The 18,120-nt window shown below is 41.2% G+C and overlaps 1 protein-coding gene across 3 annotated transcripts in view; it reads right to left on the reverse strand.

Moving 5' to 3' along the window:
- Positions 1-6,422: 6,422 nt before the first annotated feature.
- Positions 6,423-18,120, reverse strand: part of LOC106081689 (mucin-5AC) — a 354,746-nt gene continuing 343,048 nt past the window's right edge. For 2 of the 3 annotated variants that reach the window (XM_013243839.2, XM_013243838.2), the window contains one exon: positions 6,423-17,113. In XM_013243839.2, coding sequence (XP_013099293.2) covers positions 11,787-17,113 — 5,327 coding nt within the window. In that variant the 3' untranslated portion in view covers positions 6,423-11,786. The remainder of the gene's footprint in view (positions 17,114-18,120) is intronic. The other variant, XM_059365760.1, reaches the window with a different exon arrangement.

An 18,120-nucleotide genomic window follows, 5' to 3' on the forward strand; every position in this document is an offset into this window, starting at 1 on the left:
AAATAATTGTAACAGGGGAATATCCGGGTAACTATCTAAGTGTTATACACTTGTTATAGAGTCCATATATTACATTTTAATGTTTTTGTTATTTCTGCCGGGAGTTTTATTCTCTTTTTATATCCATCAATGTTGTGTTTTCTTTAAGAAATCACTTCAGCTTAGCTCAAGTGTAGGGAAGAGCTATCAACTAAACTTTAAATTTTTTTGGAAGTTGTACTTCCAAGGTGTATTTCTTGATACGCGGTAAAAAGAGAGAAAATAATTTGTCAAGGTAATCAGACCGATGTGTAGGCTATGTAAACACTTATCTTATGTAAGGGCAACAAAGGACCAGATATGGACATCTATCCAATAAATACCCAAAAGTTGGGTATTTGGCGAAAATTTACCAGGTAAGCAAAATTCGATATTTCTAATAATAAATATCGATAGTATTGATACTATCGTCAATTTCCCATCACCTGTATTTCAAACGAAAATAAGAAGCAACCAGTAAGGAAAGGCAAATGTCGGGCGGAGCCGACTATATATAATACGCTACACCTACCCTAAAATTATAAATTCGGGCAATATATAAGTATATATGTATATGAGAGCTATATCTAAATCGGAACCGACTTTTAAACAGATCGTTTGAAAATTGTTGTTACTACGGCCATATATGTGCAAATCCGGCGATAAATATGTATGGGTGCTACATCCAAATTTGAGGCGATTTTGATGAAATCTCGCAGATATGTTAAGATTTTGTGCAGATCGGTTGAAAATTTTAGCTACTACGGCCATTTAAGTGCAAATCGGGCGATACATATATGTGGGAGCTATATCTAAATCTGAACCGATATTGATGAAATCTTGCAGATATGTTAAGATCAGTAACAAAACTATCCGTGCCAAATTTGGATCAGATTAGTTGAAAATTCTAGTTACTACGGCCATTTCAATGCAAATCGATCAATACATATATATGGGAGGTATATCTAAATCTGAACCGATTTTGATGAAATCTTGCAGATATGTTAAGATCAGTAACAAAACTATCCATGCCAAATTTAGTGCAGATTAGTTGAAAAATCTAGTTACTACGGCCATTTAAATGCAAATCGGGCGATACATATATATGGAAGATATATTTATTGGGTTGCCCAAAAAGTAATTGCGGATTTTTTAAAAGAAAGTAAATGCATTTTTAATAAAACTTAGAATGAACTTTAATCAAATATACTTTTTTACACTTTTTTTCTAAAGCAAGCTAAAAGTAACAGCTGATAACTGACAGAAGAAAGAATGCAATTACAGAGTCACAAGCTGTGAAAAAATTTGTCAACGCCGACTATATGAAAAATTTACTTTTTGGGCATCCCAATAAATCTCCACCGATTTGTACCAAAATCAATAGCGTTCGTCCTTGGGCCAAAAAAGTGATAATTTTCGTGATAATGGGACAACAAATACGACCAGCATTTTGATTACAAGAATACATGGACTAAAAGACGGACAGACGGACATGGCTAAATCGAATCAGAAAGTGATTCTAAGTCGATCGGTATACTTATCAATCTAGCTCTAGCTCTTCTCCTTCTTAGCGTTGCAAACAAATGCACAAACTTATAATACCCTGTACCACAGTGGTGATGTAGGGTATAAAAATAAAGAGCAATATCAATGCACAGAACGAAAATTACAAAATTCAATAAACTCAATTGGATGACATGAGAGAAGTCACAAAATTTTAGCCCAATCGGATGAAAATAGCGCCCTCTTTTTGTGTCTTATAGGATACATTCTGTGTCGGATCGCTTATTATACCCACCAGCATAGGATGGGGGTATGCTAATATGTTTGTAACACCTTGAAATTCTTGATCGTCTTGACATTCTGAGTCGATTTGGCCCCGTCCGTCTCTCGAAACCACGAAAGGGGTCGAACGCGTAAAGCTAGCCGCTTGAAATTTTGCACAGATACTTAATACCTACGTACGTCGTTGTGGATAGCAAATGGGCCATATCGGTTCAGATTTGAATATAGCTCCCATATTAACCGATCTCCCGATTTGATTTATTGAGCCTCTGGAAGCCGCAATTTTTGTCCGATTTGGTGAAAATTTGGCATGCGGTGTTCTGTTATGACTTCCAACAACTGTGCCAAGTACCCATATAAACCGATCTCCCGATTTGATTTCTTGAGCCCCTGGAAGCTTCAATTTTCATCCGAATTGGCTGAAATCTTACGCATGGTGTTCTGTTGTGACTTTCAACAACCGTGTACATAGTGTACCAAGACAGACAACCACGTGTGTAAGCTTTAGCAACAGTGTCCCTTTGACCCCATGTTTATCCTCCCAGTGCCGTGGTTATCTCCTTGCGTGTTGATGTACCCATCGTAAGCATCGATGTAAGCATCGTAAATTCGAAATCTTTTCTTCTTTTCGTGGTGACTTACCCGTAAGGAAAGTAAACCCAATTCTTCCCGTGTCTGCGAGTCTTCTTACGTGGTGACATAGCCGTAGGCAACCTTCTTACGAGGTGACGAAGTCGTAGACAACGTAAACTCAATTCATCTTTTCCGGTGCGAGGCAACGTAAAGATGATTCTTCCCAAGCCGTGCGAGTCTTCTTAAGTGTCGTACCCGTAAGCAACGTGGTGACGAACGCAACGTAAACTCAATTCTTTGCATGTCTGCGAGTTTTCTTACGTGGTGCCATAGCCGTAAGCAATGAAAATCGATACTACTCAAGTGTGTGAGTCTTCTTACAAAGTGACGAACCCGTATGCACCATAAACTTGATTCTTATCGTGCCTTCTCACGTGTTGACGTACCTGTGAGCAACATATCAGCGATATCCTCATATTTTCGTGTCTTCTTACATAGCGACGTACCCATGAGCAACATGTCATCGTTTCAGTGTCTCCTTACGTGGTAACGTACCTGTAAGCATCCCCACAGTGAGTTTTCTCGTGTCTTGGTACGTGGTGACGTACCCGTCAGCAATATATTACTGATTTCCCTATGTCTTCGAGTTTTTTTACGTGAGCACGTACCCATAAGCCAAGTAATCCTGATTCTTCTCGTGTCTTCAAGTCTTATTACGTGGTGACCAAGTGGCCCTCGAAACCCTCTAGACTTAGCTTGAACGCAGACATGACTGATCTCCCGTTTCTGATAACACCGACTTGTTACACCTCTAAGCCTCGTAGCACACCATCGCCATGGCTTTACGCCCCGCCAACGTAGCTGTAAGTCACTCCAACCAGACGGACGGGCACGGTATAGCTGTGAGCACCACACAGGCTGGAACATTAAGGTCGGATCTGTGTGGTGTTCATTGCTGTTACGTGAAGCTTAGCTGCACATCCACAAGTTGCCGATAGTCGATTGCTCTATACGATGTAGCTGCAACGGCAGTCGCGGACACTCAACGGTTTCGAGCGGAGAGTCTCAGTGAGAGGCCGGTCGGCGCCGGCTCCTGCACAAACACTGAGGGCTTATGATGCTCGATATGACAAGGGGAGTTATTGGCGCCTTTAAATAACCAATGGCCACCTTGTTCCCGCGGCGATCGGACATTTGGACCGGAACGAGCTTGCTCACCACCACCTTCACATGCAAATGTGGCTACATCAACAACCTAAAATGAAAGGATTACAAAAATCTCCTAAAGGGGGAAACTTCCTCTATCTTGTTGGGTTACTTTTTGATGTACGCAACGCCGATACATGTGTTGGTTTTTTCTTTTGCCTCTCATCATTCATAATCGATATAGTTTTTCCTGTTATTTTCGAACAAATTGAATTTTCTTCCACAGTGTTATTATTGGTGAAAGAAAAAAATGTAATTAAATGCTAGTTAAGCTTGAGCAAAACCTAAAAATTCCATAAAAAATACAGAGCATAAATGCCCGTGTTTAACTTTTTCCCCTGAATCATAAAAGTTTCTGCAAAATATTTATCCAAGTTGTGTGAGCTATAGAAACCTAGCTGGTTGTTAAACAGAGTATGATGTAGTGTGCGAGTATTATTGTCGTGCATATAGTATACACGTATGTCTTCTTATATTGTAGTTTGCAATCTCATTCTATTTTATTATAAAATCTATGTCTGTCTTGTTGTATATGCTTCTATATATAAACTATCTATACGAATGTGTATGTGTGGAGTATGATAAAAATATGAGGGAATTGTTATAAACATTTTTCTCCGACATTCCATTTTATGTCCTTGCCAAGCATCATATCGAAGGGAAGAGGAGGGTGGACAGGGGTCTAGAGGGGTTGCTTGCAGGTGTTGATAATCACACCCCGTGTCAACAAGACACCTTCTCCCTTAAATGTTTTTAGAGAGCCAGAGCTATTTGTTCACAAGTCCTGTTTCTTTCTAGGTTATTCCTTCATCCTTGAAAGGCCACAATCAACAGTTAGCTGTTGCACACACAAGTGAGTATATACACATATGGTCATTGCAAACTGGGTTTATTGTGTGTGCTGTGTGTGTGTGTGTGTGTTTTGACTTTTTGCTGTTTACCTTTCAGTGTTATGCTTAGTACATTTTCTACTGCATTTTCTTTTTTGTTGCACAATTTTCTTGGCATGCTGTCTATAAAGAAGAATTTTATTATTTATTCATTAAATATTTAGCAATGAGAATTTTTTTAAATTTATTAATTTTATATGCATGCATTTTACAATGCTGTCTGTTATGGCCTAACATCTTGGTTTCGATTTAAATTGCGACGAAAATGGCTTTATATTGTGGTAGTTGTAAGCGTTGTGCAAGACTTGAAGAAGATTATTGATGCATCTCGTATATATAAATATATGGGAGCTATGTATGAGCTTTCGTGCCAAATTTTGTGGGGACCGGCTAACAAATTACGATACTATTGTAGTGTTAAGAAAAATTGGACGAAATTATATTGGCACACATAGTAAAGCCCATCAAAGAAGACCTTGTGCAACATGTTGAGAAAGACAGTTAAGAAATACGCTGCCAAAGGCTTCAAAAGTGAAAATCGGATGGTACATATAAAGGGTTTTCCAAAAAGAGTTGCTATTTTGGTATTCAAAGAAAAATTCTAATTTTTTGAGATTAATGATCGGATGTTTATTTCATAATATTTTATAATGAGAAAGAACATCAGCCAAATGGCCAACACGACTACGCTAACAGGACTGTGTCCTATACCCTCGATAGCCCCACAAATTCTACAATATTTTTGAGTTCTTCAATCGACGCTGGGCTATTCATGTGGCCCCAAAGGAAGAAGGTGCAAGGTATTACATCACCAGATCTCGGTGACCAATTGTGATCACCTTTTGCAGAGATAACACGGCCGGAAACTATTCTCGTAAAAGGTCGTTGCTTGTGTGGCACGTAGCGCCGCCTTGTTGAAAGTAAACATTATCCAGAGCTATACCATCCAACTTCGACCATAAAAAAATTATTAATCACCTCTCGATGGCGCAATCCATTCACCGTAATCCAAAGATCCTAATTTATTTTCGAAAAAGTAAGGTCCATTGACCTTGCAGGACCATAAACCGCACCAAACAGTCACACGTTCAGAATGGAGAGGCTTCTCAACAAACACTTGGGTTTTCATAGCCTCAGATGCGACAAATTTTGCTATATTGCGTTCCGACAAGGTGTTCTATGACGACCGAAAAATGCTTTAGTTTTGCGAACTGCGACTACAAGTTCTTCACCATTTTTGTAGTGAATTTGAATAATTTCAAAGCGTTGTTGAAGAGTGTACATTTCATTGTTAATAATGACTTAGTTTCTACTTGTCAAATGTCAAAGAATAAAAGCTTCAAAAGTGACAGTTGGGAATTTCTTTATGACAGACAAATTTGTTTTATTGGTACAAGGTTCCTCCTTGTGGATAGAAATTTGTATGCATTCCAAACTATGTGTGGTAAGGTTTGCAAGAAATAAGATAAAGAAAACCTTTCTTCTTAACATAGGCAATATGAGATCAAAGGTACGAAGGTGTAGATTTCGATAGGTATGGAAAAAAAAATTATGTTCTAAAAGAATGAAAATTTTTTTCTTTTTTTAGAGCTTAATTTTCTATCGTAATCTACTCCTTCGTAGCTTTCATTTGATACCCATATTGCTTATGTCACTTGGGTTAAACTTCTCAAGACCCCATAGGTCCTTTCCTTTCCAAGTTTAAAAATGATAAAAATCGGGGGTGCGCCTATAAAGTGTAGTTTTCCCGAAACTGAACTATTTTTAGTTTTCCCAAAACTGAAGTGTAGTTTTCCCAAAACTGAACTTCGTCTGTGGTAAAAGATGATTTTTAAAGGCGAAAATTCAAAACCTTTTTTAAGTCAAATATGCTTTGCCTACAGCAAAAGACGAATTGTTACGCGAAATGATGATTCTTCTTCAGGCAAGGCAACTACTAATATTATAGTTATGCTTTTGAACAAAAAATTAACTCCTAAAATTGGCAATTTTGTCTCATTAATATACAGTAAATGACTCACTTATATTATAGAAGTTAAAAAATTTTTAATGGATTTATTCAAAAGTTTAAAATTGTTAATTTAATTTCAGCAGGCAGTGTTAGCTGATATCGACAGACTAATTTTTCTGGGTGTGCTTTGACAGTACATTTCCTCATAAATAAATGTCCAACTTTGTATTCATCACAAATTATTTGCAATTTTATCGTAAACCAAGTTCCAACGATTCTCGTAAAGGAAATTTACTTGTCGAAAAGTTCGTTTATGGCCAACGAATTATTTTTTTGTGTGGATGATTCAAAATAACACCTCTAGCTGGAAAACAATATACAATAGTATAAAATAGTACATATGATTGTGTCAGAATTAAGTCAATACAGGTTGGGCTGTCGATAGGACGATTTTGGCATTAAGGGTCATAGCAAGCGTATTTAAAGACAGGCATTCCCAAAATTGTTTTCTTTTATGATCGCCTCAACATTTTCTGAGAATTAGGACGAAATCGTTTCCTATTTAGACATAGCTTCCATAAATCCCATATGGATTCATATCGCCATATTATCAATCTTTCAAAAATTATGCAGAGACGTATATCCGCAGTAATATTTATTTATTTATATATTTAAAAAAAAAAAATAAAAAAATATTTTTCCTACCAAATTCCGCTTTTCGAATCTGAAAATTATGCCTTTTGCCAAATTCGGATTGTCTACGTTAGTTATACACGATAGTAATGTCCATTTTTTGCTTAAAATATGCATTCATTCGCACAAACTGAACTGATATTTTCAGTTGTCAGTTTTTTTGCCTGTTATGGCAAAGATCATTAAATTTCACGATTTTTGTTTGTTTCTCTCTCGAGACGAGCTAAATGATCGGAGCTTTTCTTTGCAAATGGAAAAGTATGGCCAGAGATCGAAACACACACCAACCACTATGGGACGCGTTTCGTCTTTGGTTAGAAGACTTTTTCAGCCACATTAAGTGTGACGACTTTGAGGGCCGTACGTTGGTATGTTGCATTTGTATCGTATTTATTGCGAAAACGCCTCTATGATACAAATATCACTTTAACCACGCTCCACAACCCTGGCTAATAGCTGTACTTTTCCAAATTCATGTGTTTTTGCGTAATGACTGATTTTTTGTCTGCAACAATTACACTACTCCCATGGTATGCACGTGATTCTGTGCACCTGTTGGAAGGCTATAGAATTTGTTAATATCGTAAGGGGGCCGACTCTCCCCTTTATCCCAAAAGCACCACCCAAAAATAATAATAGACCGATCGGGACAATATGGGACTCAAATGAAAGGTATTCGGAAGTGGCGTACTAATGGAATAAATAAAAAACATTGGGTCCAGGTACCTAGGGACTGCCCCGACCCTAAACCCCCTCAAATAGACATATTGGACAATAGTGACAATATGGGTCTCAAATGAAAAGTATTAGGGTATAGATTACGAATATGGCCTAGAAGCAGCAATAGACTATAGAATTTGTTGATATCGGAAGGGGGCAGACCCTCCCTCTTACCCCAAAAGCACAACCCAAATATACAGGTGGGACGATGGGCACAATATGGGACTCAAATGGAAGCTATTCGAGAGTAGAATACGGCTTTGCAAATTTTGTACAAGTATCGTACGTAGGGGGCCGCACCAACCCGAAAACCCATACAAATGGGCGATCATGACAATATTTGACTCAAAAACCCCTCCCTAAATGGAAATATTTGCCAATCATGGCTATATGGGGTACAAATTAAGGCTATAGTATTTGGGAGTAGATAAACCACTTGTTCTGGGGAGACACTTATGGTATTAAGTAAAACACATATTTTTCGCATGGTGTTAATGAAGGCGCAGCGCAGCGGGCCGGGCTCAGCTAGTGTTCAATAAAAACCTTTCATTCCGTATCCCTCCCCTTTGGGAGATAGAATGTATGAAATCAATAACCAAGCCGTAATAGGCAACCATAACAAATATAAAAATGTTCAACTTTTGTATAGAATCATGCAAAATTTTTAAACTCCAAACAACAATTGAAGCATTTCGTATGAATTAATATAAATGTTCGCCAATTTTAGGAGCAAATTTTTTGTTTAAGGGCATAAATCTGATTTTAACAATTACTTTGTCAGCTGTTATTTAAAATCGATAAAAAACGTATTAAACTTAAATTGAAAAAAGTTTTAACATTAAAGAAGAACATTTAAAATTTTTAAGTGTATATCAAATTTGTTGGTTATTTCCAACTTGTTTCCATCTGAAAACAGCAGAAAATGTTTGCTGTTTCAACAAAAAGAAGATGTTCTGTTTTTCCCGCAAACATTTTTGCCTTTTTGGCTAACAAATTTCTCTGGGTGTAATTTCGACCAGGGCGAATCGTGGTAACCCAACACCATGGATTTTGCTAAACGTTTATACAAAATGAACTTAGTTATCTTGGCTTTCCCATTCGGGACATACGACTCCGGAGGATCAATACGCCGAGCTATTCGCCGCGCAGAATGGTGTGATGCAACTAGTGAATGAACCGACACATATTTCATGTGTCGAAGGGCACTAATATAACACTCTTTACCTATTCTTAACTTCGCACCCTGAGAAGTATGAAGTTAATGTCCTTCCACCTCTTGGTATTACCGATCACTGCCTCAATTCAGCGTCTTTTTGTATTCTGCTCTTCGCGTCGCCTTTTCCCCTAGCGCCGAAGCGGACCGTTTTTGTAAACCAAAGAGCACGTTGGGCTGAGATCAACCAATTTTTCCAGCATTTTAATTGGAAACTTTGTTTTCTAAACAGTGACGTAAATGCTGCTGCCGAAATGGTGCAGGAAGTAATATTAATAGGAATGAGATCGTTCATTCCGACTAATAATTTATCGGCTAAATCAAAGGATAAATTTTGGTTTAACCGGGCATGCTGAGATGATGAGACGTTTAGCCCATCTCCAAAAAGGTGGGAAAAACAACCCTGCGAATTACCGGCCAATTGCGATATGCTCCGCGCTCTCCATGGTTATGGAGAATATGGTTAACCATCATCTTGTAAGATACTTGGAGTCCAATGGCCTTCTAAGCGATAGACAGTATGGGTTCCGCAGTAATCGCTTTACGGGAGACCTAATGACATTTTTGTCGGAACGTTGGAGTCGCTCTATCCACCAGTTTGGTGGAAGTAAGGTCATGGCTCTGGATATCTCCAAGGCATTTGATAGGGTTTGGCACAGTGCACTTTTATCAAACTTTGTCACTTTTGGAGTCGGTAAAAACTTCGTTCGATTCATATCGGGCTTTCTCAGAGATCGCATTATACGTGTTGTTGTAGATGGGTTCTCATCCGATGAGTATACATTGAACGCAGGTGTTCCACAAGGCTCTGTCCCCTTCCCTTTGTCTTATTTTCATTGACATTGACCATAGGTCCAGTCCTGCAGAAATTGTGGACAGGAGGCTCATTAGGGATGAGACACTCGCCCAGGATTTGTTGGCCATTTCCGAGTAGACTTTAACGCACAGAAGACGCAGTGTTGTTTCTTGTCTCACAAGCGATTCACTGACCCACTACAAGCATCGATATCTACGACATTATAGATATTGAGCAGTCAGATGCTCTTGATGTTCTGGGCATGGAGATACAATGTGATGTCTGTTGGTCAAAACACGTATTCGAAGTGTCGAAAGAAGCATTCAAGTGTTTGGGCTTACTTAAGCGGTGCAGGAACTATTTCACCTCTTCAGATCCCCTCAATATTTGGACTACCTACATCAGGCCGAGCATGGAATATAACTCTCATATAGGGGCAGGATCTCCAAACCCATCCTTGAACTACTTGGCCGGGTTCAACGGAGAAGCGATTGTGTTGATTGGGGACAGTAGAGTATCCAACTCTATTGCTTTCCTTGAACATCGTCGGAATGTGGGTAGCGTTGTAATGCTCTATCGTTGTTGTCATGGCGTGTACTCCAGGTATATTCGTCTTCTTATCGCTGACGTTAGGATGTTCAGCAGAAATACAAGACTTGCCAGGAACTCACACCAGTTTGTAATTGATTGGCCTGTCGACCGAGCCATGCATTACCTAGAAAATTAATTTTTCGCCCGAATCATTCGTATGTGGAATTGACTTCCAGCTTATGTCTTTCCCACCGACATTGACGTTCAGAAATTTATGACGAATATCAATAAACACTCCCCCCTCTTTCCGTCCTCCAATCCTTAACTTTCCTAATTGCCAACGCTATATACTGCATATATAGGGGACATCCACTGCGTGTTGGTTACGTTACAGAACACTATGTTCAAAATTTCAATCAAACTGGATGAAAAATTCAGTTTTAGGTGCTCAAGAAGCCCAATGTGGAAATGGAAGCTATATCGGATTATACACTGATTTGGACTATACTTGTTGTTGTAGCCGTGTGTTGCACACGGAGGCGGCAGCCCCTGCTCATTGCGTTCTTTCGCTTGAGCTGTTGTTAGGATTCCTTCGCATCATTTGATACAAGTTGTTACAGTAATAACTCGATTTACGTCGTAATTGTTAAAAAAGTTGCAATGTTAACGGAAACTCAACGTGTACCAACCAGTGTTCAATCCGCTGATATTAGTTAAGTAATTTAACTTTTTTGTATTTCTTTAAATGACATCTAGATTACAACATTTCACCAATACATAAAAGGTGGAATTTTAAATCGGTGTTTAGTGGGATTCGTGAATCCAGTGGCAAGGGATCTTGAATACAGTGAAATATGAACTAAACCGAAATTTAGCCGAGACAGTCTTAAACAAATTGTTGCCATTGGCAATCCCACACTGATGACCTATTGACAATTGTTTCTCGGTCAGTGAGATTTGGTGCTTACATTGAAACTGTATACTCCGCAAAGAATAATTTGTAAAATAATTTAATTTGAAAAACATAATAAAAAATAATAAAATTAAAAAAAAAATTAATTAGTTCAACGGTGTTTTTATAAATATGATGGTTAAATAATGCAAACTAAAACAAAAAAAATCAAAAATACCCTTTTGGGGAAATCATGAAACTGGCAAAAATCTGGAAATATTAGAGAAGTGACCTCCCGGCAAAGCTTGCAAAACATCAAAAGAGACAATGACTAAGAGCTCTGCTCACAGTTGGAGTTTAATTTGGTTCTCTTTTCCTTTCCCAAAAAAAAAAAAAAAATAGTTGGGAAAATTCAACTCAAGTCAGGTTCTACATTCGATTCGATTACCATGCTTTTGTGGTCTAAAACAAAATCAAATCCGAATGTTCGGGGGCGTGTGGGCGAGTGCTAGATCAAATTAGACCGCAAAATCACCTTCGCCCCATGACATTTTATAATCGTCGATATTGAATAAATCAAAGATATCCGCCGATGATGAAGTTACGCCAACGTTATCGCTGGCATTGGAAGCATCAGCGTTCGATGATATCATGGCTCCACAACCACTTCCCATGGCATTGCCATTGTTGTGGGTTAGGCCACCCAAAGTGTTATTACTGCCGCCTAGGGACATTTGGCCGTGACACTGTTGCATGTGATTAAAATGATGGCCACTGGTCGACGATGATGAAGACGGTGAGGAGGATGTTGCCTGCAGACCACAAGTAGCCGACGAATTATTTCCTAAACCAGTCAAAGCGTTTGACGCTGTTAGGGATTGTGGGTGTCGCGGTGGTGTTGCATTACCATTCATGCCAAAAGGATGTGGTGGGGTATTGATATTGGAATCTGGTGAGAGGGCAGAGAAATTAAAACCACTTAAAGGACTATCGAAATCGTCACAATCCATGGGTGTGGCTTCTGCAGAATTGTGATGGTTGCCATTATTATCGTCGTTGTTGCCATGATGTGGCTGCTGCTGGTGGGAGTGGGTGTGGGTGTGTGTGTGGGGGTGTTGATGATGCATTTGAGCATGAAGATGCTGCTGCTGCTGGTGGTGATGATGATGATGATGCTGTTGCGTCAAATGCCTTACAAAGGTATCGGCATCAAAGTCATCGAGCACATTGCTTAGGGCATCCGAGTGAGTGCTGTTGGCCACCGCATTACCATCCAAGTCCAGATTATTGTGATTTTGCATTATCTCTTCCAGAGAGGATTGCAGACTGGAAGCATTCATATCACGTCGTAAGCCATTTAAAATATTTAATTTCTCATTGGAATGCTGATGGTGATGATGCTGATGCTCATGGTCCACTGATTGATGGTGGTGGTGGTGCTGCTGCTGCTGAGGTTGAGAATGATGGTGATGCCTCTCATTGCCACTGCCACTGGACCCCGCTATAGAGGCGGGCGATGCATAGTTGGTACTGTTGTCTTCGCCTATGTCCATCTCCAATTGTTGTGACATTAATTCCAACAACTCAAATTCATCGAAATGGTTAAGCTTGGCCTCCTCGTCGCTCGAGGTGCTAGGCAGGTTGCTGGAACTGGAACGTTGGGTTTCCAAACACGTTTTGCTTAGCATATCATGATGGGTGGGCGAGTGATTGTGGGCGCCAGACCCATTGGGGGCATTCTGCGACGGCTGCTGCTGCTGCTGATGGTGGTGATGACTTTCCAAGAAGATATCCAACGTCTTGGCTACACTTTCTGCATCGATGTGACAATCCGGTTGTATGGGCGAAGTCATGTCAATGTTTTCTATGAAATTTCCATTGGCCATTGCATTGGAGGAGCATTGATTATTTTGGCCAGTCTCACCACTGTGAGGTGAAGGCTTGGTGTAAAAGTCAAACATCGAAGTTGTGGGATTAGCGCTGATGTTACTGCTATTCTGGTTGTTGTTGGCCATCTGAGTATCCCCACAATCCATGGCCATTGACTTATTAATGTCTGCATGTGATTCCATTGTCTTTTCGCTTAGCCCCATGGCATCTTCTATAGGTGTTTTGAAATCCTTTAGCGCATCACTAAGATGTTCCTGCTTGATGTTGTCCTTAGTGTCTTCCATTGGGATTTTTGGTGGAAACACTAGGCTCGTGTTCGTATCACTCATTAGCACATTTGCCCCACCCGGTGTTAGGGGTGTTGCCACTGGCGCGATGGTCTCTACTAATGGATGTTCTCCCCCTTGCTTAAAGAGAATGTCCAAGACATCGGATAGCTTTTCCGATTTGATTGATGCCTTCAAAGGCTTCTGGTCCGCCACTTGGTTAGTGGTCACCAGAGGACTAAGGGTTATTTGATTGGTTACATTTGGCTCTTCTTTGATTTTCACAACAGCACTGATGGTATGAGTCTCCGTCTGTTGTTGTTGTTGCTGCTGCTGCTGCTTAGCTTTTAATAGTTTTGTGGCTTCCTCATAGTGGGGTGGCGGAGGCGGTGGTGGTGGTGGGGGCTGCAGGTTTTGTGGCTTTATATCCAAGTGTATTATCTGTTGTGCAGCAGATTGCTGCTGTTGCTGCTGCTGCTGCTGTGGGGTATTTTGCAATGGAATCCCTGTTGCTGATTGTTGAGATGGCTGTAGCTGTTGGCGCATTTGCAACTTCTGCAATTGTTGCTTTGTGATAATCGTTTTAGTTTCACTGTGTTGTGGCTGTGGTGCCGGGGGTTGTATCTGTGTCGTCTGTGGCTCCCCTTGTGTGGCACTAATTGCTGCCGCCGGAGCCGTATTGATTGGAAAGACAAAGCTTGGCAATGAATTTGTGCGCTGGTGGCCGTTAAGCAATTTTTTTGTGGCTGGCGATGCATTGGCCAAACTAATGTTGCCTATGGTGTGGGCCGTCATGTGTTGATCGTTGAGTCCCACCAAGAAGATGGTCTGATTTCCTTCGTTCCACACCAAACCCAAATTGTTGTGGGTTTTGGTCAATGGCAATTGATTGGCGACTATGGTGGCTGTGGTGGCGGCCGGCCCACCACCCCCCACTACTCCTCCCGTGGGGGTCTTTATCAGATTGTTATTCTTCAATTTGACATTGCCCACCTTATCGTCCATTTTTGTGGGCAAGGTGGTAGTGGTTGTGGTTATGGTTGTAGGTCCGGTTGGAATGAGTACAGTTTGTGTCTTTTGGGTTAGGAGTCGTAATTGAGCTTGGGCCTGTGCCTGGGCCAAGGCCTGCGCCTGGGCTTGCACTTGGGCCAACACCTGGGCCTGAGCTTGGGCTTGCGCCTGAGCCTGGGCTTGAGCTTGAGCTGCAGCTGCTGCGGCAGCTGCCTGTTTTTGTTTTTGTATTTTGGCCTCCAGTTGCTGCTTGACCACCATCTTCTGCGTCATGACTGGGGGAGCAGCATTTGTAACTGGAGTGTTAGCCTTTTTATTGACCACCAGCGGGGCTGTTGACATCACCACCGATTTCACTGATTGTGATGGTGGTGGCGGTGCTGCAGCCTTCACGGTTAACTTGGCCTGTCCTATGGTGTCTTTTACACCATGGGGCTGTATGACGGCCAATGTTTGAGGGGTTGCTGCTGGCGGTTTACTTGTGGTGGTTATCAATGTGATTTGCTGAGAAGGCAAAGCATTGACGACTTGAGCAGTGACTGTTTGTGGCTGGAAACTCGCTGGTTGGGTGATTACCTTCTGTTGTAAAATATGTGATTGGTGTTGTTGATTTTGATGATGATGCTGCTGCTGGTGGTGTTGTTGCTGCATCTGTTGCTTCTGACGTATCTCCAGCAGCTCCTGCTGGGACCTTTGCAACTGTCTCTGCAGCTCATCGATTTTTCTTTGTTGTTCCCTCAACAACTCTTCATTGGTTAGGATTATCGTAGCCGTTTGTGGTTGGGGCTGCATGACTGTTTGCAAAGGCACTGGGCGTGGAGATTCCACCTGTTGCACCACATCCATTTGTTCCTGTTCCAGATGCTGCCTTTCTGGTGACATGACCAAAGGAGGTCTTGGAGAATTGTGCTCACTTTGATCCATAGCATCTGGGCCAGCAGCAGCAGCAGTTGCTGCTGCACTGTCGCCAGTAACCATGGGCGTAACTGGGGCCTCCAGAGGTTCCAGTGGTAAGTAGGGTTTCAAACGTTCAATAAGTTGAGGCTTGGGTCCCGAAACCGGTAGATTACGTTTTTTCAAATGCATTTTCAAATCGCAAACCTTCATTTTCTCCAATTTAGTGATGTCGGTCACTGTGGAGGTGGTAGATTCGGCATAACTTGTGGCCGGACTAGCCGGAATGGATGAGCTCACCGATGGCGCTGGTGAGGGCAGAGGTGGGGGTTGAGGCGCTGCCACAATTGAAATGGTGTTCCCCATAGAATTGGTAACGGAAACTGCGCTGGCAGTGCCCGTCTCACTGGCCACCACCTGCATTGGCGTCGGTGTATTGTTGTTGTTGTTGCTGTTGATGTTGGTATTTACAGAAGACACCATTAATGGCGTTGCTGAGGTATTCGATACCCCTGTCTGTGTTTGTGTATTGACCGCCATGCTTGTAACCGTTTTACTTGCCACCACCGCATTAGTTGGGGCACTTGAAGTGCTGGCGGCACTAGTGGCCGGTATTATGGCTTGATTCTTGTTAAGAGTCTCTAGGAATTTGAGCAGACAATTTTGTTGTTCCAACATGAGTTGATATGAAGTTTCCTCAGTGCTGCTGCTGCTGGTAGTCTCTGAGGTTAGTTTATGGGCCGCACTGGGTGGGCCCTTGTATTCGTGGAATTTTATGGTCCTTGCCTTGGAGACAGGTTTCGATTTGGACTTCTTACGGTTTTTATCCTTGCCAGGAGCATCAGATTTGGCGATTTGCAAAGCCGGCGATTGGGCTAAAGGCCTTGGTGTTAGACTCAGAGGCGGCGAAGCAATCGAGGACAACGGACTCAAAGTGGAAGTGGTCGAGCCCAGTGAGGCTGGCGAAGCCACCATGGGTATGAAGTGATTATTCGCTGCGCCATTTCCAGTCACGGACTGGCAAAGTTCTTCGAAAAGATTTGAGGTCTCTTGCTTGACAGTAATGCCTGCACTGTTGTTGTTGTTGTTGCAGTTGTTGTTATTGGGCAAGGGAGGCGGTGGTGGAGGTGGTATGTAATTGATTTTATTGTTGTTCAATTTACTTTGTTGCACAATGGGAGCCGAAGTAACCGTTACTTGACCCCCACTCGTGGGTATGGTCAAGGCAACGGTGACAATACCGGCCGAAGCAGCTGCAGTCTGCAGAACATCCGAATGACCTGCGACAGCAACCGTAGCCGCTGCTTTGCCAGCAGAGCTATCCGCAGCACCAACTTTCGCCTCAGCTCCCTCCAAACGTGGAGGTGTCTGTCGAGTATCACTCTCGGAAGACTGTGAGTCTTCGTCATAGGTAATGTAGCTATTCGGATGTTGGGGTCTGGTTAGCAAGCCTTCGCAAGTTGCCTTGAATGTTACCAAGCCCTCCTTGACGATTTTCTCTATGGGCTTTTCGGTGTGCAGTATGTTCTTCTTGATCAACTCCAAAGGCCCCGGCCGATGTTGTATTTGTGAGTTGAGCTGGTCCGCCAGGCGAGCCTTCTTAAGCATTCGCTGCTTCTCCGCCAAACTGGGATCGATGTGGCACTCATCCTCTTCAAGTATGTGGCGACGTTCAAGGTCCTCACGATTGGGTCGTTGTTGAATTTTCGCCTTTAATAAGTCACTGGTTTTGGCACGCTCCAATTGTTTGCATTGCTCATGAATGGCGGGTGATGTTTTCAAAGCTGAAAGTAAAGAACAGCAACAAATACTGGAATTAATGCCAAATTAATAAAGGCATACAAAACAAAAAAAAATAAAATAATCGTGCGTGGTTTTGCTTTCGTTGGATTTTTTCGAACGAGTGTGGAGCAGCGTTGCCATTTATTAGCTAACCAGCTAAAATTAAGTCATCAGATGGGAATTTTTGAAAATTGCCCTGGTTTGTGTGGACTGATTTGTTTATTTCCTTGTCATTTACAAAATAAGTCGGTTAGGTTATGTTGAAAAGACGTTGCGGATATTAATCCGCTTCATGCCACTATGGACATACACCTAAGCCAGTAATCGGTTTGTTTGTACCCTCGAAAAAGAAAATCTAAGCAACTTATTTGCCCCCATGGTCCCCCAAAGTGATGGCGAAACATTAATAAACATGTTTATTTGTTGTTTTGTAAAGCTGACTCTCCACTGGGTGAAATGAAATTTAAATACGGCAAATATTTTGTAACATGCAGCATTTTTACTTTGTCACAAGTAAAAATAAGAAAAAATAATATAAGAAGATTTTTGAACTTGTGGCAACAATGGATGGGAGGTGGACGATGAAAAGTTATTCAAATATCATTCCCGAAAAAGCAAATCTCTCACGTTTTGTTTATTTTTACTTGAAATAAACGAAATGCCTAAAAGTATGATTTATTTTGGAACCATGAAAAAAGTGCTCAAGTGTGCTGGGCTATATCCGATCAACTGGTTGATGATGCCGCAAACGGAAACCCGGCAATGGTAAGGGGATGCAGACAAAAGCCACGCGACTAAGTAAGACACACATACGCCCATACTAAGCTCCTTTTGCAATAAATTCGTCAATTTTTATATTTTTACTTGGATTGCTTTACAAATATTCAAATTTACCATGGCCGTCAAACAAAAATCAGCATTTGGTGTTTTCTGTTTTTTTTTTTTGTGAAATGTTGAAAAGTTTTAATATGCCTTCAGTAAAGTGGAATGGGGGAAGAAATGAATAACA

The sequence above is a fragment of the Stomoxys calcitrans genome, chromosome 1, assembly GCF_963082655.1.
Source record: "Stomoxys calcitrans chromosome 1, idStoCalc2.1, whole genome shotgun sequence".
Classification (NCBI taxonomy): domain Eukaryota; kingdom Metazoa; phylum Arthropoda; class Insecta; order Diptera; family Muscidae; genus Stomoxys; species Stomoxys calcitrans.